At 34.1% G+C, this 21,944-nt stretch overlaps 1 protein-coding gene across 4 annotated transcripts in view; it reads right to left on the reverse strand.

Annotated features, from left to right (window-relative positions):
* The window catches only part of RYR3 (ryanodine receptor 3), a 249,473-nt gene that overhangs the window by 185,300 nt on the left and 42,229 nt on the right, over positions 1–21,944 (reverse strand). For all 4 annotated transcript variants that reach the window (XM_075503016.1, XM_075503012.1, XM_075503015.1 and 1 more), the window contains exons 2-3: positions 12,580–12,699; positions 4,382–4,489 (exon numbers count right to left, since the gene is read on the reverse strand). In XM_075503016.1, coding sequence (XP_075359131.1) covers positions 4,382–4,489; positions 12,580–12,699 — 228 coding nt within the window. The remainder of the gene's footprint in view (positions 1–4,381; positions 4,490–12,579; positions 12,700–21,944) is intronic.

The following is a 21,944-nucleotide window of genomic DNA, read 5'->3' on the forward strand; positions in this document are numbered from 1 at the left end:
GTAGTTTCGAAATAAATACGGCACAACAGACTACATTTTCTTTTTTATTGTCCACTGCCCCCAAAGCAACAGTATGATCATTTTTACTGAAGAGATTATTTGTCCTCTACTGCCAAACCCAAATATAAATATTCATATATTACTAGTAATCTCAGATTAAATCTTTTGGCTAAGTTTTTGGGTGAATATTTTGGAAATACTAAAAATTGTGTTATTGCTTAGGAGTCCTAGAAGTGTTTAAATCAATCTTACTTTCCCTAAGCAAATGCTTTTTTCATCAAGAGTTCCATTTTCTAGAAAGCAATGTAATTGCAAAAAATCAAAAATTACACTTTAAACTGGAGAAAACAGTGGAAAACAAGAGGTCAATAACAATGAGGTCTGAAAACCATGTATGCAAAGGCTGACATTGCAAGATCGGAAGTGACAGCGCAGAACTCCAGCTTCCCTGAGTAGTGCCATGACATGGGCCCGTTAAAGACCTGGAGTGCAGAATAAGCCAGTAAGTTGTGGTTATCCTGCCACTAAGTTACAGAGAAAAATAAAGGTTCTTCTACTTCTCAAAATTAAGGAAGAATTCAACACCTGTGAATCAAATAGCAGCATGTGATGAGAAAACGTTAAGTGAAATACTGAAGTCTTTCTATATGAGTACATATAATACACAGTCTTTCTATAGCACACATCTCATTCCCATGCAATCTAAACAAGAAAGATGGCTACAAGAATGACAAATTAATAGGGAATTAAAACAATTAGTGATCATAAGACATCAATTTATTTCCCTTTCTCTTTTCAAGCTGGCATATTTTTGAAATAGAATCCATATTTGTTATTTCACTATCATATTTCTCTCTTAATTTGTAAGATATAAAAAAGACAGAAAATATTTAAGGGATTTTGATTTATAAACTATAATAATAATTGATTATTATGGTGGAGGCCAAAATTTGTATCTGATAATTTCATGGTTATATCATTTAATCTATACACTATTTAGATGCTTTCCCAATTTGGTACAAAAGACTTAATTCCTGAGATGTATTCAAGAATTTCTCAATATACAAAGTTACTCTATTTTTCTATTTATGCTGATGTATCACTCACTACCATAGTTCAACTTTAATACTGTACTATGAAAGAAATTTTAAAAATAGTAAATAAAATAATAAAATCATTGTTTTCATTCATTTGAAACAACAACCTGATGGAGGCCTAGTGGACTACTATCACTGAAGTTTTGAGTATTAAATGTATGAATCTGCAACAATTCTCTCAACACGTAAGAAAATATCTCATTAGAAATTATTTTATTCCACCATGTATACTATGCAAACAGTGTTCACAATGTATACAATACCTTAGGGCATTTTAAGACACTGTGTAGTTTATCCTAAACTGCACTCCTATAGACTTATGGCCACTATCCATTGATTATAATACAAAATGCATCTCATTATTTTAGCCTGCTGAACTGTGCCTACCTTAGAGGATTAAAAGAGCATAAAACAGACAGTAATAATGCTCCCTCTATGCGTGCATACATACATTTCTATATGAATATGGTTTACATACCTTGGTGCTACATCTCCTGAATATATATATCTCGTAATTGAACTGATATGATTTCCACACATAAAGTACTACAGAAAAAAGCTTACAGAATATTCCTTAACAGAATGAAAGGTAGATACTGAAGATGGCATTATAAAATTGTGAAAGCATAAAACTGTAAAGTTTCACTCTTTCTTGTCAATCATTCTTAAATAGCAACCTTCTCTTCATTTTTTAACATTTCAATTCTGCAGCCATGTTATTCAGATAAAAAAAAATCCTAGTTTTGAGTCTTTTAATATTTACTGATCTGCATGAAATCATGAGGAGATTTAAGCCAGAAGCATTCTAAACACGTTTATAATTTTATATAATTGAGAAGCCATCTTGCAAAGTGTAATTTCTTCCTTCAGAAATAAAAGACTCCATAGCTCATCTTGAATTCTTGCAGCAATTAATTAATTAAAAAAAAAAAAAGTCAAGTTCCATAATTAGCGTTAGTTTCTTTGGGGTGATATAATGCTTTGGCAATTGTCTGATTTCAAATGAAAATTTTATAAATTAAGATATATATATTTGACCACCTTTACGTCTATCTTTTTGAAAAACAAAACTTTTTTCAAAAACCAATTTTTTTCCTTCCTTATTACCTAGAGCATACAGGCTATTAAAAGTTTCAATATGCAATCATTGCACAGCTAGTCACAGCTACAGTTACACGTAGATTTCCTGTGAAAAACAAGACTCACTGTTGGGTAACAAATGCTTAAGTAGTGCTTTGATGCATCTGATTTACAAATAGATAAAATTGAAAAGTGTTTTAAAATGGTGAATTGTTGCACAACAATGAAGAGACTGCAGAATGAATGGCAATTTATAATTCAAGAGAAAAAAATTCAAAAATTTATTCTATAGCCATTTTCATCTTTAGAAAAATAATACGCATTTTGAATGTATCACTTTTGCATAGATGGATATGACATTTAAAAAATTAGCCCAAGTAAATAAAACAACCTTTTGATTGTCCATTTTGTCCCTTCTAGGATATTTACTTAAATCATAAAATTCCCCTCATATTATATTTTGTTTTCTAGGATTGCACTAAAAAAGGAAAAAAGCACTAAAATTGCATGCACAGTATATGAATCCCAGAAAGAAATAAAAAGAAGTCTCTCATCATTAAACAAATTCAGCATAAATTTAAATTTGACAAAAAAAAAATTATACTTAAATGTTATCCTTAAGTAAATTTCTTTAAGTAATACTGAGATTACTCGTATTTTTATGTTTGGTTTCTTCCTCAGGTACTCATTTTTCCTTTTACTTAATGTGACAGAGTCTTAACTCTGTGTGTAAGTACAATAAAAGAAAAATTACAACTCAAAGAAAATAAGAGTTTTCTGGTTCTACATAAAATAAAAATGAAAACTGACAGACTATCTAGTTCTGCAGATTATTTGCATCGTAATTAGTTGCCATTTAGTCTCATAAAATAAGTAAAGCCATAGAGTTTTATTATGCTCTGTTCATAAGAGAATAAAAGTTCAATTCAATTCAACTCAGCTGAAATTGGAGAGTTAGGGTCAAAGCAATCAAATTAAAGTAAGTCTTCCACCCAGGCTTTTGGACTATGCTGGGAAATCAATTAAAGCACAGCATCATAGAAGATAATAGCAAGCTGATCTGATCAGGCAGCAAAAATCTGAGAAGTACGGTAAACATCAATGCACTGAGGTTGCACGCAACAAATTCAAGACTTTAATCAACTTTAAGAGACATACGTGTGACTACTACCAGATTTAACTCTAAGTGAGTGAAATGCAGAAGATTTTTATTTACATAAGTTTTGTGGTTTTCATGGTGCCAGAAAGCAATTACAGAATCTGTCGTAACAAATAAACATTGTAAAGTCTTATTTAATATTAATTTGTTAATAATACTTCACCCCATACATTAAGAAGTGGCATTTCCAGTTTTTCTTTTTATTTCAGTTGTTCACTGAATAGAAGAAAAAAATAAAGGTGATATCACATTTTATTTTAAATACCTAAAACTTTTACACATGAATATAACAGAGCAGTGACCAACTGAGTGGATACCATAGGTCAATTTCATTTACTTTCAGGAAAAACACAAGTTCTACCTAAGTATATAGAACTAGGCAATTTACCTAAATTACCTACTTAGAAGCAATTCACAGATGCAACAGCAAGTGTAACTTCTAAAACTTCCAGAAGTACTAGTGAGTAGATGAGAGGTAAGTCTGTCTCGTCTCAACAGCTAGCAATGAGGTTCAGCTGATCATTGAAAAACAATCATTGTTCATGCAGATCTTTGAAAATACAGGCAAATCTGTATCTGGGGTTTGGATTAGGCTTATTTTTTTACTTATAGCACCATCACCTTTTGCCAAACAAATAGCTTAGAAGTTCTATGAAAAATACATCAAAAGTTCTTAAATAACTTTGTCAATAATAAATAATGCATCCAGTTCTGGATTATTTTTATTATTATTATTATTATTATTTTTTATTATTATTTGTCCAAAATAATGAATCCAGTTCTGGACTGATGGTAATAAATGATCTCTGAAGATGATGTTTCTGGTTTTTGTAAATATTTCAAAAGACTAACTGCACCTGTTCCTCAATGCTAAAGAGAAATGACTATGATTATAGTAGTGTAGCAATAAAGTCCCAGGAAAACAGGAAAACTGAAGAATCTACTATAACACGAGGCCCCTCTCCTAGAAAATCCTGGAGCAAGGAAAGAAATGAGAACAAGCCATATTCAGAAATGTAATATTATTTGATGTCAATTTACTTACCCCTTCACTAGCATTATCCCCTGTGTTGGCCAGCATTTCTTGAAGGGCTCTGACAGATAGGGACTGTTCAAGGACGAAATTACAGATGCAAAGGTCCGGAGGAACATACTGTAAAAATAAATTAAACAGTGTAAGAGCAGATCATCAGAGCAGGTGAAACAGGATGAAAACTGTGTTTGAACATGCATTTTAATTTTAAAATCCATACTTAATGTTTATTCATCTGTTTTTGAGATACATGCTATTTCCCTGTATGAAAAATATAGAAGTCCATTCTTCATAATTTGTCAGTGCAGTAACTTTACTTTTCCTAGAGCTGTATTCCTCACAGTAAAACGAAACATATTCAGGTTCAAAAGCAAAAAGTGTTTCTCTACATATTACTGCTTTCCTGCCTTTTAGAATGACACCATGAACATTGTATTTGTTCTCTAATGTCATTGACAAAACAGAAGAGAAGGTGTATGATCTTATTTGATGTATAAGGTTGACACTATGAACACATCTATAGCTGTCACTAAATGGCAAAGATTCAGAATCTTATAATGATATGAACTACTTTAGGAGATCGTCTCAATTGCTGGATCAATATGTCTGCTGGATTTGAAACATGAAACTTACATTCACTTCAAGAAACAAGAATTTTTTCAATTTATTGGCATTGATGTGTCCAAGGAAAGATGCGTCCAAGGAAAAAAGTGTCAAGGGGAATCACCAATGTATATAAACATGTGACAGGAAAGTACAAAGAAGACAGAGCCAGACCCTATACAGTGGTACCCAGTGAAAGGATAAGAAGAAATCGACACAAACTGAAATACAGGAAGTTCTATTTAAACATGAGAAAAAAACCCTTTTTACTGTGAGCCTGCTAAGCACTGGAACAGGTTGCCCAGAGAGGTTGTGGAGTCTCCATCCTTGGAGATACTCAAACACTGACTGGACAGCATCCTGAGCAATCTGCTCTGGCTGAACCCACTCTGAACAGAGGGGTTGGACTTGATGATCTCCACAGGTCCTTTCCAACCTCAACGATTCAGCATCCTGTGATTTATGACCTAGATCATGGCTATGAATGAGCTTTAAAGTGGATATGCACTCCCTTTTCTTTTTTAAAATCAGTGTGATAGGAGGGAATAAAATTCTTAATAATGCTGAGTGTTAAGGTAGTGAAAAGGGAAATGATACAATTAAGAGATTTCTAAACTTGCTGAATTGAAGTCTTTATAGCAAGCTAATCAAGTACAGCCTTGGAATTCCCACCCTTTGATCTCTACTATAGACTTTAATTTTGTGTGTGTGTGTGTGTGTTTTCAAACACATTTTGGAAAAGTCTTTTAGGCCAAAGACTTGACATTGAAATTGCATACATGAGAGAGAGAGAGAGAGAGAGAGGATTGTTACATATGTTATTGAGGTAAAGTGACCTCTTGCATCTTTCTTATGTGGCTAAATAATTGTAAATAGTAAGTAGTTCATAATTTCATTAACTGCAACAGGAACAACTTTAAGTGTAATATTCATCTCCCCTATGGGGTACTATATTTTTTAGCATTCATTAACAGCATCTGTGTACACACACACAAAACATACTCTGTTATATTAACTCATACTAAACATATATATATGTGTGTGTGTATGTAGCATCCATATACATGCACACATGTGCACAAAGACTGTAACTGAAAGTTTACTCTTTAATAGGTTACATTCAAGGCCGCTCATATAACCAGACACAGAAAGGTAATGTCATTTCTCAGTGAAATGAATTACAAACAAAACTAGGTTAGATTTTGTGTCTCATATCTGTTAGTAAAGTCTGGAAAGACTTATTTAAAATATTTTATTGTTATGAACATAAAAATCTATACAACATTAAGTAGTCTCTACTTCCCAATGAACCAGTCAGGTAAACAAAACCTCTGAGTAATACTTCACCCATTACTTTACTGCCTGTAATTGCAGGCAAATATACCACATCATTATTAAAACAAAACAAAACAAACAAAAAAAAAACCAAAAAACCAAAACAAACAAAAAAACCCAAGCAAAAAACTCAGATATTTTTCTGTTGTCATCCTGTGGCAGCTTTCAAATTATACAGCATCCATTTTATTAAGATGTTTTAAGTATGTAGTAAGCCACGCTGCCCTTGAAGTACATTTGAATTTAAAAAAAAAACCAACAACAATCTTTCCGTCTTTCTATTTTCAACATGGAACTTAAATTCAGAAACTAAACTGGAATTTTATCTGGGAAAAAAAACCATAGCTGGTAGTATAGTTCTAATCAGCATCAGACTACCTCTGGTACTTAGTCCCACTCCAAACTGAATATGGTATTATCAGTATGATCCAACCCCTACCAAATGAACAGAAGAACTTCCATCTGTTTTACTAGCCACTGGTCTTGTGCTTCATAGGCTGCATTTTGATTTGAAAATTGTTGCAGCCCTTGCTTTAGTGCTGTATTAATGAAAGACACACTCTAAAACAATGTACTCCTAGTCACAGTTTGTATAAAATGTACATCTTAGGTTAACACAATTCATTTTGCACTTCTTATTCTTTTTCATAGCCTATGGAGCATTCAGCTTTATTTAAGAATATTGACACTGAGAACTATGAAATTAATGATTTTTCCACCCATGACCTAGAGCAGCTAACCCCTCTTTCAAATTTGCAGTGTTACACAATAAGTTAACACTAGCATGCTATCACATACCCCATTTCTGTGGTTGGATGGCAAGAAATTATTTTTCAAATTCCACTGACCTGAGAAATACCAGGGAAAGGTAATTTATGTGGATGGTACATGACCCAAGTAGCAACTGACCTCCTTAATTAATCTAGATTGCTTCCTTTTTGGAAAAAAAAAAAAAAAAAAAAAAAAAAAAAAATTGAAAATAATTACAAAATTAACTATTGAGTCCATCAAGGCTCATTTGTTTTCTGGTCTTTTTGCAAATGATACTGTTTCATAAGTTTGATAGTCAACAGTCTCTGTGTGGCAGACCATTTTACACTCCTAATAAATACACAACTACAAAGGGTTTAATAAAATCTCAACCATCTGCTAATTATGCTTTTTTTCCCCCAACTCTGAGCAATGTTGTATTGTAATGGAATCCCACAAAAAAAAAGTACCAATAAGGGATGTTGAGTGAAACAAGAATACTGAGAGGTGAGAGCTACAGGTAGAAGATGGGGAAACATTCATGTCAGGAATCTTTATGCTGAAATGAAAAACAAAATCTGGTACTAAGGTAAGGTTTTAGAAATCCGCTGTGAAGTAACAATAGGCATAGGTCTTTATCTTCCTTCTGGCTATGGGAAGTTGGAATGAACATACAGAAGACAACATCATTTTCAAGAATCATCAATACAGGAAAAAATTCAAGTGGAGAATAAACTATTTTATTTTACAGGCATTTAAAGATATGACGAGCAAGCATTACAGTAAGTGAATTTGTGTAGCAGAATAAGTAGACTGGTAAGATATATGATAAAAGAAAGCAGGAATTTGGAATAAATAGTTCTTCAAGTCAATGACAGTTTTTGGGAGTTCTTCCAGCACACCTCTGCACAGTCTTGTCCATACATACAGGAAGGCAGTTTCTTAGAACAGGCAGCAAAATGCAGCAAGACAAAAAATAAGGCCACAAGAATAACCCCTGGTAAGGCCACACCTGGAGTACTGTGCCCAGATCTGGGTTCCCCAGTACAAAAGCGGTATGAAGCTACTAGAGGGAGTCCAGCAAAGGGCCACTAAGATGATTAAGGGACTGGAGTATCTCTCATATGAGGAAGAGATGAGATGATGATCAATGTGTATAAATACCTGAAGTGACGGTGCAAAGAGGATGGAGCCAGGCTCCTCTCAGTGGTGCCCAGTGACAGGACCAGAGGCAATGGGCACAAACTGAAACACAGGAGGTTCCTCCTGAACATCAGGAAACACATTTTCACTGTGAGGGTGCCTGAGCACTGGCACAGGTTGCCCAGAGAGGTTGTGGAGTCTCCCTCCTTGGAGATACTCAAAAGCTGTCTAGACATAGTCCTGGGCAACCAGCTGTAAGTGGCCCTCCTTGAGCAGGGGGGTTGGGCAAGATGACCTCCAGAGGTCCCTTCCAGCCTCAGCCATTCTGTGATTCTGTGAAGAGTAAACTGCAATGAAGTTTCTAATACCAGGCTTCTACATAACAGCCCCAAGGTGGATAACAGATTGACTCAATGCACGCAGTTAATGCTGGCTGAAACATTCTTATGAGCACATTCTGATGAAGAGAGCTTCATATCGAAAGATTCCAAGGAAATATTTTCTACAGTAAAGAGACACAGCCAGGCAAGTACAAAGTGGCAGTGGAGGGAGCACTGAGCTAAGTTTTATGCTGAAGTTTAAACTTGTTTCTCATCAGTTTTATGTCTATTTTGTCAGACTACTATTATTTCAATATGCAATAATTATTATCTATTATAAAAATAATAGCTGTGTAAATAGCTGTAGGGCAGTTTTAACCATTTTATATATAATTATGCTAAGTTTGTGCTGGGTTGCATAGGGGGAAATGGAGGCCCATAAAATAGCTAACAGGAAAACCCAGCTCCCACATTACACTTTGAATGCAATTCCGTCTTCTGGATTCTACCAGGCACTATCATAATATTAAATTCTTGCAGGTGATCTGCTTACTAACCCAATCGTTGCCCACAGCTTCTGGTCTGCAGTGTAAAGAACACTGACACAAGCTGGCAGAGGTTACTGATTTACTAGGTTTACTTTTACCAGACCTGTAAACTATTACATTCTGTCATTAGGACAGCAATCTTATCTTAATTAGTTATAATTCCCTTCAAGCATTAAAGTTTACTTGACAATTTTGCTACTAAAAGAGATGCTAGTATATTGCAATTATTTTTGAGGTATATTTTTCTTAGGTATTGCTCGAAGTTAGCCTTGCTGAACTAGACTATCAGCTTTGAAATACATCATCTTTTAAAGTATCACTTTAAAAACAAGGAAAACAGCAATGAAGTAACAGAATTAGATCACATCGTTCAACAATTCTGCTATTTCTTGTTTAGTATAAAAAAATATAATTTTTCACCTCTAGTTAATTAGATTTTTCCCCTCACATTTTAAATATCAGACATTATTTAGACAAACAACTTCTGATAATTCAAAAAGGAGCCATATAGACAGGAAGAACATAATTTCATACTACTGAATTAATGCAAAAGTGCTTTTAAAAAGTGCATTTAAAATCCAGTCACCATAATATAAATTATTAGCAAACCAACACTGTAATACTTTTTACTAATAAATTGTAAAGAAATAACATGCAAATTGCTTATGGATTTATAGTAAAATTTGAACAGAAGTATCTCATAATTGTTATTCGCTTCAGCATGTCACAAAAATTGCAAAACAGCTAATGGTCAACCATAGAAACCCCATTTTTTTCCTCTTTATGTTTCTAAGAACTTTTTTTTTTTTTTTTTAAGAAATATACTTTCTCTTTCCTTGCCCCCCCTTCCTTTTAGCTACTTCTATCTTCCGACTTTTACTACATACAACTCAGATTAAAAAATTAATCATTAAGTGACACCTTTTCATTCTGGAATTAACAGATACACTGAGTTTTTTTTCCTGTATATCTTGTTATGTTTTCCAGAATTACTTGAACAGAAAAGCATTTCTTTTCTTGATTTAACAATATTTAACCAAAGTTTAATGAGTTAAGAAGCTGTCACATGTACTGCAAAAAGATTTTGACTTTGGGAAAGTGGTCAACTGGAGAAGAGAAGGTAGTAGAAGGTATCAGTGGACTTCTGTTGATAAACTTGTCTTGAATCTTCTTTAATGCAATTTCTTCTTAATACACAGAAGAAATCTAGCTTTATAAAGTAATTTCCAGGGATAAGGAAGGCATAAGGAATCCATCTCAGGTAAATAGTACTATTTTAACAGGGAAGACAGTCTTCTGCTGTCTAAAATAAAAGGACTCCTGTTATCAGCATTCCTATTTTAGAAGCTTATGGGCAGTGTCCATACTTTCCTTTTTTAAATCGAATAGACTGTGTCCTTCTCCAATCATGACTCTCATAGCACTTCCTGAAGCAATCTCCATTTTATCGACATTCTTATGAATTTGAATGCCATGACTGTACTCTGTATTCCAGCAGCATTGCCACAGAGGTAGTAAAAAACATCCAAAATTTGCAGAGATAGTATAACTTCCCATCTCCTTCCAAGTTTCTTTCAATTATATCTCTACAGACTATGCTAGATCCCTTGAGCACATCATCACTCAGGACACTTATGACTGTGTAACATCCACCATGACCTTCACATTCCTTATAGGGGACAAGAATAGTTTCCCATTTTGTAAGCATTATTTACACAGTTATTAGACTTCACACTGACAGCACTGAAATATACCTCTACTTTCTATTAATATACAAGCCACTGCAGATCTTCCTGTGTGTGACATGACTTCATCAATTGCCAGTTCCCCAATGTTATAATCTGAAAAAATTGTGTATGTAAATTTAAATTATGTCTTAATTGACAAAAATACTCAACAGCATAGCAGTAAGAACAGAACCCTGTAGGATTTGATCAGAAATACATCTATTCAATAACTATTTTTTAGTCCACTGGATGTGTGCCATTTTGGTTTTCTCTTTCTTATTTCATAACCAAAATGTTGTCCAAATGTAAATGGAAGTAAGCATCATCGCTAAGGGTTGTTGGTAAGTATTGTACTCTCTTATCATCTACATCAACCTTCTACACTTCTTATTTTTCAAACATATGTATTTACATGCCTCTTTCCAAAATTATTCACTGTTCTCAGTCAAGACCAGCAGTTCAGAAAACTCCTCAGTAAACTCTTCTAAAGCAGTTACGTACAAGTTTTCTGAACCTCTTAACTTTAAAAAAACTTCAGAGGTTTCTGTAGTATTATCTGCTACTAAGACACTTATAAAATGTAAAGTAGATCTATGATATTCTACAGTAACGCATACCATTCCTCCTTTTCTTATAATAAGATGAGCAACATGCTGTCTTACAGATTGAGATGGTCATTGTCAGTAATAGATAGACTACACTGCAGTTGAACTGTCAATTAATAAAAAATTCCCGATCACTGTTGAAGATTTTAAGACAATATTTGAAAATACATACGTGAAAAATAACTGCTTGTACTTAAGCATGTGAAAAGATTATTGGTGATTTATAAAGTACACTGGAGATAAATTATCTAACTGAACTCTTGGAATGTAAAGAAATGCAAATTTAGAAGCAGCATAATTTTTCACCTTAGAGATGAACAAGGACCTCTCATACTGCATAAACAAACACTGTGGATGTAACATGGTCATAATACCTAGACTAAAAATAGGACCACATGGCAACATTTCAAGAGAAAAGATACAAAGACCCCACTAAAAAAAAAATCAGGAGAAATAAATTATCAGGAAGAAGAGAAAAGAAATAAAGACACCAAACAAAGAAAAAGAAAATTATGCAGAGAGAACAGAGAAGAGAGGGAGGAGGTGGTCCTCCATTTGCCTTTATTCTTAACATTCTGCTCTAGTACAGCTCTAAGGTTTCATCTCTTCTCTCCTTTCTCCTCTCAAGCTCCTCTTACTACTCTATTTTCTTTTATTTTTTCTTCACAGCTCTCTAGCTTCTTTTTTCCATTTGCCACTTGTTATCTGTAAAACTTTTCAATTACTTAATAGTTCTGTTCCCTGTACTCTCAACTTTCTGATTAATCAACACAGTTAGGAGCAACACTTAATGCCAGTAAGTAACATGTGACAATGCTTCTAAAATTATCGATCCAGTATATCAAGATATTTGAACCTACAGCAGTAATAGGAATAAGTTTTTTAGTGAAGTTAAATCTTAATAACAGTCTGGAGACTTAATCTTGAAAATATGAAGTATTTCAGTTACAGGAATTATTTTAGATAGCTAAAGAATAGTGCCTTTTGACTGTTAACAGTTATGCCTCAAAGTATATTTAGAATCTCTAAGAAATCTCATGTTGCAGTCACAGAAAGAAAAGCATACATAAGGTGCATCTAGCAGCACATTAAAGAAACCGTAATTAAATGTATTCATGGATAATAAGTAGGTTAACATTCACTGATCAGTTACACCAGTTGAGAGTATCGACTTCTTACTTTAGCTTCTGATGTTGGTTCCAAAAAGCACAGGCGATTCCCAAGTCCCTCAGCTGCCAAGCAAAACTTCCTTTGTTCTTTGTGAATACTGGCAACACACTGAAGTACTACTTCGTCATCCTGTCACAAAACAAGGTACAAGAAAAAAAGTAAATATTCGGAAGTTACATACACACTATAATGCTAAGAAATCCTGGAACACAGAATCTGTTGAAAATGAACACATTATACTCCTATAACTGATACCCTGTACATATGCAGAGATTCTTTTGATGTGTATGTAAACAGATGTTTATGTATAGATTCATATTCAAGACTATATCAAAGTGACATAGACTACATACTGTCTCCAGGGCTTTCACAAGTGTGTGTCCTTCTGTTGCTTTAGCAGTGGCTTGTTATGGTGCCATAAAAACTGCAAGTATACTGTTACTCAGTTTTACTCAGTAAAACATGTTTAATGTTTACAGCAAAAACCTGTTACTGTGATTTTGCAAACAACAGTAACCTAAATATAAACAGATTTATTTTGTTAGCATAGTAAGCCCTCAACACAAGTCCTCTGAATGCACAATCTTAATTTTTAAGGTCTCATTTAATTTAGAAACCTCTGAGTACAACCAAAGGTCCAAGAGGCATTTTTCAAGTGATGGTTCAAATAAGTCACAAAAACTTGCTCCTGAAAAGACACATTTCAAGAATAAGAACACTCTGGAAAAGTGACATGAAACAGCCCTATTGTTTAGTTATCCTAATTATTCTGAAAGCTCTTTTACAAATTGTTACGTAATGCAATGCCAAAGACACGCTTATAAAGTGCCAAGCCCTTATTCACCTCTTAACATGTGATACTAAAGCTGATATAAGCAAGCCAAACCAGATTATTTTTAGTGTTCAACTGTGTCAAAGGTATATACAGAATAAAAAATAATTTTATTTTCCAAAACTTTTCCACTAACCAAGAAAAACACCACTTGCAGACTAGCACATAGAAGAGCTTATTTTTATACAGGTATGTAACTGTTCACCAAAAGACACTGCCTTACAAGTTTTTAAGGGGGCGGAAGCTGATAAAACAAGAGTGATATGATATGTCAGTGTTCCATCCAGCTATGAAGTTATACTGGTGTCAATTATTATTGTCAAAGCAGATACAGAACAGCCGCCTGTACTGAACTCAGAGATCACTTGAACAATTATGTTCTAAAAGAAGCACTACTTTTTCCAGTCCCCTTATGCAACTGCAATACTATGACAGTAGCACAGCTACTGGCACTTGAAATAAAAGCTGGGAGTGACAACGTGATTTTCACCAAAGGAATTAACTGACACGCCCTTTAAAATGGGAATTCAAAAGGAGATTTTTCACTTGTGTGATTTTGCAAGTGTGTGCAAGTTATATGGCTTTCTTTTAGGTGACACTTCACTGCCTACTTACTACTACTAAAATGGGCAGCTATTATATTTCTGACTAATCAGCAGTTACAGAAAGCGTCTTCCTTATCTAGCTTTGCATAACAATCAATAGCGTTTTTAACGGTACAGAATAGGAATTAAAGAAATTTTTATAAACAATTCTAAGACGTACAGTCAAGTAAGAGGTAGACAGAAAATTAGCTAATTAATGCTAGATTCATTTTTCCCCCTGTTGCTTCTGCTTCCATTTCTGTAGAATGCTCTGTGAAATTCTCAGCTTTCAAACTCATAGTAAATACACTTCTGTTTTTTAAACTTCAGTGTAATAAGTTGCAAAACATAAACAAGAACACGTATAAGATAAAAATGAAGATATTTAAAACACTTTTCATCATCTGGTTCCTGTATCAATATTTGAACATGCATATTTCAGAGATTTAAAAAGAATAAAATACTAAAACATGAATTTATAAATACCAAAATTTAGAATAAAATTGATATTTGCCACTTAGCTTGCACTTATCAGTGGATTACATTAAATTACTTACATATAGCTGAAACTGTGTTTATTCTCCCTACTACATTAAAGTATTCATCATTCCACAAGGCATATACATAGTATCTATTGTAATTCATAGTTTTCAAAAAAATAAAATTATGCCTTCAGACAACATACATAAAAGCTTACTTAAAATGAGAATTACTCAAATAAATGAACTATTTTCTTTTTAAATCCATATGCATAAAAGGGCAAGAGTTTCTAGCATAATGAAATGAATATTTTAATTTTCTAGAATTCAAAAAATAAGCATTTCGTTTTAGAATTTACACTGGCATCACAAAGTCTTTATCAATCATTAAATGCCGTAACCCCAAAATACAAACACTGATAATGTCTTAAGGACTGTATGCAGCATCCAACATCAATATTTTACATTAGTCCTCTGAATTTCCAATGTACCCTTTCATTTGTGCTACAACATTTAACAAACTACGTATTTGCTACATAGGATGAACAACTTTAACAGAGTTTCTAAAAAGCGGCAATAATAGTGTATTTCAGAATGTTTTGGAGCAGAGTTTTAAAGTGTTTATCATTCAGGTGCAGGTGGACTGAGCATAAGGAATTAGTGGAATCCATGCAATCTGCAAATAAGACAATGACTCGCTGTTAAGGTGACTCAGTATTATAGTGTACTTACTCAAGTAAGATCATTCTAGCTGAGGTCTGAAATTGCTTTTCTGGCCTGAAGACGCTAACAGAAATGAGTTTTATGGAGTTTTTATCCTATAACGAAATTGCAGACCATGTCTCAGCAGTATGTTGTTTTCCTGAGTCTTCTCTCACACAAATTCAGGTATTCTAAAACTTTTTTCCTGGTAAACTCATTTTCTTCTTCCCTTAGTTTTTAAATATACATGGTGCCACCAGAGCCATTTAACCTTGATCTTCACTTCTCTTATACAAAATTTCATCCATTTACTTCAATATACCTTTTTTAGTATGACAAGAAGCAGCCTGCGTGCCCAATAAGATGTGGTGCAATGAACAGTGATGAGTTGTTAGTTAGGTTATATACAGCCAATTCTCAAAGATAACCAAAAGCAAAGCAAAAGAAAAAAAAACCCACACAACTTCCTTGAGATCAGTTTGTCAACAAGGAATTTAACAAATTTAAATGTTTTAAATGCAGTCTTTCTCATCTAGCAGCTCTGACATTTCCATGTTTAGAAATTTAATTTTTTCTAGACCTTTTAGTTTTGGTGGGGTTGGTTTTTTTGGTTTTTTTAATAAAACAGGTTTAGAGTGAATGGAATCACAGGCTGGAAAGTACCTCTATAAGCAATGGTCCAACACCTCACTAGAGAAGGGCTAATTTAGATCAAGTTTCTCAGATGATCTAATGTGCTTAATTTAAGAAAAAAGTACCCTTCAAAGTTCTGATCAGCTTGAGGTATTGTTACAGATTCAAACCTCTCTCTCCACCACATTACACCTCTTCAGATCAAAGCTGTAATATGCAACAGTCGTATCAAAGTTCTCTAAATTTTTCAAGGTTTTGCTTCAATGAGGAAATGGGGAATAATTTCAGGTTGATCAAAATACTTCTATGATTTACTGAGCACATGGAAAAAATAATATATTTGCATACCACTAGGCCTCGCACAAGAAACTGCCTTTGCTATTGTTCCTCAAAAAGTACACACATTCTGTGCCAATTACTAATAACTAGTTTCCACCAGTAGCATCATCAATAATTACATAAAGTTAAACATGAGATCCATTTTGTACTACCATAATTAATGCTATTCATCTGTATTTCTGAATAGATATTTTGAACTTTTTTTTCTGAATGAAGAGGAAGTGAAAATTCTCCCCTTCTGTCCAGAAATCTCTTATCTGGTTAGGATTCATGCAGCAGTCCTTTAGCAAAACAACACAGACCAGGTAACTCCAACCCCAATTCTAAGAATGTTTATACATAGAAACACATTGATATTACTAGAATATGTTTCAGGTGGTCTGAAATCCTGCAGAAACTACATCTGTCATGTACCTAATGCGTCATAATTCTGTCCAGTGTTATTCATCTATTCACACAAATGCATGACTTTTGCAAAAAGGAAAAAGAGAGCTTTGGAGATTTGTCTTCTTTTTTTGAAAGTAGGTAACTGCATTACTGTGTGTACTGCAAACATAAATTTCTATTTGCTTTGGCCAGTGCTGAAGCTGCAATCTGAATTTGCACTATATAGTAATGTCTGCATAGGCTGAGAAACAAAGGTATTTCTAACCGAGAGTCACTCACTCAGTATCTTCTGCTTTTAAGATGGAACAAGTTACCACAGTAGAACTTGGCTCTTCTCAAAAGCACCTCTAATATTAAACAATTTCTTTAACTGAAAACTGTGATTCCTAGACTTCAGCAATATAGCAATAAGCAGCATACTATCTAATTTAAAAAAATAGTTTTTAATGAACCACAGTCCAGTGGTTCATTACCAGGCAGTATTTAGTCTTGGTCTTCAGGCTGTCTTCCTCCTCAGTTTCATAATAAAATGATGGTGGACTTAAACTGAGATTCCTGTGATGGAGTAATAAGCCAAAACATAAACAAAATCGATTTTAATTAATCAATGACTTGACTTGCTGCAAAGTGAGTAAATGATCAAGGAGAATCAATGTGTTGTAGGCATAACCTTGCTTCTACTCAGTTCACTAGTTTTTCACTTTAGACTTTGAGAATAAAGAAATTCCAGCAGCTAATGAAACTCCTTCTTCATTTATGTTACAGATATATCCCAGAATTAAGAGTTATAGTCATTTGTACAATACATTTAAGTCTACATAGAGGTTGTATTCAACAACAGACACACTTCTGTATGTTTCATATTAAGAAGCACAAAACCATCAATACAGTAAATATATACATGCACATATATATACCTATAGATATCAAATATGCAAATTTTGCTGGAAAATGACACCCTAGATTTAGTTTGTTAGCTACCGATTCAACATCTACCAAATCTCTACATTCTCTATTATATTCAGTACTGAAAATGAACTGATAGAATAAAATTGACATGACACTGAGAACTAATCGGTTTTAGAAAAATTAATCAGCTTTGCTATCAAACCTGTAGATTGTAACAAGAAGCAGCTATTTCCTCAAAAAAGCATACATATTTTGCTTATATTTTACTCACAGCTGCCCATAAACATGCAAGTGGGTGCTGGCACATGAATGACTAACTAATGTAAACTGAACGGAATTGTTTTGAAAGTACATTCTTCTGTAACACCATGGAAAAGTTTTATTTGATAATATATCCTTTCCATGAAGAAATGTATATTACTTTCAAAAAAACCCCATATCTGTTAAACAAAGAAGCTCAGAGCTCCTGTTTTCTGTTGTAAAACAAGCTGGCATATCAAGTTGATGCTCTTTACAGGCCTGATTACTGTGAGACTGTGACACTTGCTGATTATAGATCAGCGTTGCAAAGAAATGTATGAAGTAAAAATCCACAGCCGCCTTCACTCTTTGATAGACAACATCCTACTCATGTATCTTACTGTATCACAAAGCACAGGATATAAGCAAACAAACATCTTGATTAGCATTTGAACGCTAGCTACAAACTGATTCTTCCACAGGACTGCATTCCTTTCAAGTTTTCTGGAATACTCTTGGAGAACAAGTAAAATTCACCGGAAATTGCCATCTACAATGGCTGCATTCTTAACAAAATAAGGAGTCATAGGCAGAGTTGACAATGCTCTAACCAAAGATGGATTTGGTAAATTTGTGGGTGCCCACCACTTCCTTTCACAAGGGGAATGGTCTCACTGCAAAGCTGTCTCCATGCACTTGTATTTTTTGCAGAACCTAGTCCAAAATGCGCAGCTTCAGTGCATAGCTAACATCATAAAGTATTTTCAGTCATTTCTAAAAACAAGTACAGGAAACACAGTCTTTGGCCCATTTTAAAAACAATCTTAGTCTTTTAATTGAGAAATAGGTAAGTATTTCTACTTTTAAGCTGGAGCTTGAACAACAAGGATGTTGCCCTAGGATATGGAACTGGATTTTCCTCTTCCTAAGGGAAAAAAAATCTCTCCTAAATCTGACCCCATGAGAAGAATTTGAAGCGGGGGGGGGGGGGAAGGGGGAGGACATGGTGGAAATCACAACAGATGAACACACAAAGCCTTGCTAGAATTTTACATTTGCTAGAGTTTGGCAAGTTACTTTTGCAAAGATCTGGACTTCAGAGTACAGAAGAGAATTTCTTATGCTGCCTATGATTTCTTCTCAATTATCCAGGATTCAAGGTGGACGACCACCATTATTTTCAGGTCAGGAAATTTTCAGATCCAGACATAGTTTTTGAACATGAAGTGGATATGCCTTCCATGTAAAATTTTAACGCGAAACCTCCTTTGCTCTGCAGTGATACAGCTCAGCCACAGGAAAATCAAATTCTTGTGCTTGTTTTGAAACTGGTTCCTACAAGCTCCATTTAATATTACCAAGCTGCCACATCACAACAGGCAATGAAGATTATTGTCCATCCTCATCGTGTCACACCCAGCCTGTCTCTTCCAGGCTGAAAAGTCCTGGCTTCCTAATACGTTGTTTCTCCTCTGATCATCATCCTGATCCTCATCTGACCTTTCCCTGAATATTTTCCAGTTCTTATGGTTTAATGGTTTCTTTTTAAAGTGAGGTAACCAGAAATCCACATACTATTCAAAGTATGGAAAAATGTACATATTTTTGCAGTAGCAAAATGATCTTCTCTGTTGTGTTCTTTATTCTGTTCTTAGTAATTTCTAACATTTGATTGCCTTTTTTGGCCATTAATGAGTATTAAGCTGATGTTTTCATTGTACTATTATAACACCAGGTTCTTACTTTTCAGTTCAGAGCCAATAATTTCACACATGAAGCTGGATTGTTATTTTTTTTCCTCATGTCTATAATTTCACATTTAGCCTGAATTTCATCTGCCATTTTACTGCAGTTACTTAATTTCAGAAGAAGGTCCTTCTAGAATGGTTCACAGCTTGCTCACATCCTTGCTACCCTAAATAACTTCCTACCGTGAGTGCTCTACGTACTTTCCTGAGGTCCTCTCTCCTCTCTCCCCTCCCCTGTCCCCTTCCCGTGACCATGGTCAAACACACTGATTGGTTGTGGAGTATCCATCTTTGGAGACCTCGGACCAACTTGGCAACGTCATAAGCAACCTGCTCCAGAGATCCCTTCCAGTCTCAGTGACTCTGTGGTTTAGTGAAATAAATTAAAAAACAAAACAAAACAAAACCACCTAATTAGGGTCATGATAAACAGTTTTTAAACATATATAAGAGGCTGCTCCAAAATGGAAGGGAATATTATGTTTCCCACGTGTAACAGACAGAACCAGTAATATAAATCTTAAACTGCAGCAAGATTCAGGCTGGGTATTAGAAAAAAGGTTTCCTTCTCCTTTCCTGATGATAAGGATAGCAAGGCACTAAAATTGAGTAGGTTGTAGGGCCTGTATCACCACAGGTCTTTAAAAACAGGTTATGTTAACATCTGTGGGTATGCTGTTACATGGTATAGTCAGTGTTTTCTTAGGTAAGGGAATATATGCGCCATGAGGTCTTTAAAAGCTCTGGTTTTTAAGATCCCATAATTGATACATAATCCTTCATGGCTACTGTAAGCTAGAACATGATTTATAATATACATTAGAGTATCCACAACTTAATTCTGCAACAGACCCTCATGCTGGGTTGATCCTCACTCAAAAAGGTAATGTTGCCCTCTGTTTTCTACATATATATGTCTTCATCTTGTCTCAACCTGAAGGAATGCACAACCTGAAGGAAGACATTAGAATAGGAAATATACTTTGTTATTCTGTCTTCTCCCTATCTTATTCAGAATGTTTTATTTACATGATTTTATTGCTACAATACTTAAGCACACAAAAAACAAGGCACTCTAAATTTCTGCTTTATTTCCTCATTGGTACTCACATTCTCTGTCCACCAAAATTTGACAATTGTATTATAAATCAAATTACAATAAATATTCTCAAAAAGATTACCACTACATCTCACACTTAGCTTCCCCACCAAATGTGCCGTCAGTCAGGATGCTAACAAAACAGAAATCACAACTAATTTTATACTGTTGAGTTCCAGAGAACAAACATCCTGGTTTTATTTACTCTATTACAAAATGTGTACATAGAACTAAAGTTTCAACTTTAAAACTTTGTGCATGCTAATGTTTGAATATCTTGATAACAGAAGTCCTCTTTTTTTCTTTCTTCTTTCTTTGTTACTCATAGGGTAGTTCTCCCACCAAAACCTAGCCCTAATCTGACAGTGACTTTTCTTTGAAGAGAAAAAAACAAGACAAAGCCTGGGAGAATACACCAAGACAATTGCTCATTTCAACAGGGGAATGAAATGCAACACCCCGATTAAAATAAAGTAAAACCAATATATATTTAAATACAATGTGTGTTCATAGAGATATTCCGTGTCAAAACATTTTGAGATATCTTAACTCTGGTGCTCCCAGGTGCAAATATTTTGTACTTGCCCTTTTGCAATTCTGTTTCTGATCACAGATTTCAAGATCTATAGGGCAAAATATATACTTTTTGCCCAGCACTTTTCACCTATACTAAAAGGCTATATATAACAAGGTATAACTGTGATTAAAAAATATATTTGATTCTGAACAGGTTTAGTATGACCCTAAAGAGTTGGGAAAACAGAAATTGAGTCTAATTCTATTCTGATGCATAGTATGGTAAACTACGTAGAACTCAAATCAGTAGAATAACAAATGCTAAAATTCATGTGAGGAATCAGATTTTTTCTTTTAGAAAACATATTGCAAATTCACTTAAGTATAGGAAATAATTGTTAAAAACTTGTATGAACGATGCCCATGAAAATTATATAAAGCATTTAAGTATGATTTTCAAAAAAACCCCCAAAGTATCATAGCTGGTTTTTATGAAAAAGGAAGATCATATAGCTTATCAGATATAGTCAATATCCATCCTCATCATGGGTAATACACCAGCTTTAATAAAACCTGTCGGTCAGACCTTTGAAATTCTAAACAGTGTTTTGCAGGGAGCAACTCTAAATCACCAGATGATAGTGAAAAACACAGAATTAAGTGAGTAGTCAAAGTACTTTTTTCACTTGATCTGACAGTATTTTTTTTTTTTTCTTAGAGTCATAAATCACTTTGCTGTAGTTGAATTTCACACCTTCTGGTATAAGGCTACCAATGTATATGAAACTCTGTGACACAAATCCCTTGGTTTGCTACATTAAAGAAGAAAAATGAAGAAAGGTGACTCAAGTTAGAAAGTTGATGAAGCATATCAAGGCTTCCTAAATACTAGTATAAAAATAAAAT

The sequence above is a fragment of the Mycteria americana genome, chromosome 5 (genome assembly GCF_035582795.1).
Source record: "Mycteria americana isolate JAX WOST 10 ecotype Jacksonville Zoo and Gardens chromosome 5, USCA_MyAme_1.0, whole genome shotgun sequence".
In the NCBI taxonomy this organism is placed as follows: Eukaryota; Metazoa; Chordata; class Aves; order Ciconiiformes; family Ciconiidae; genus Mycteria; species Mycteria americana.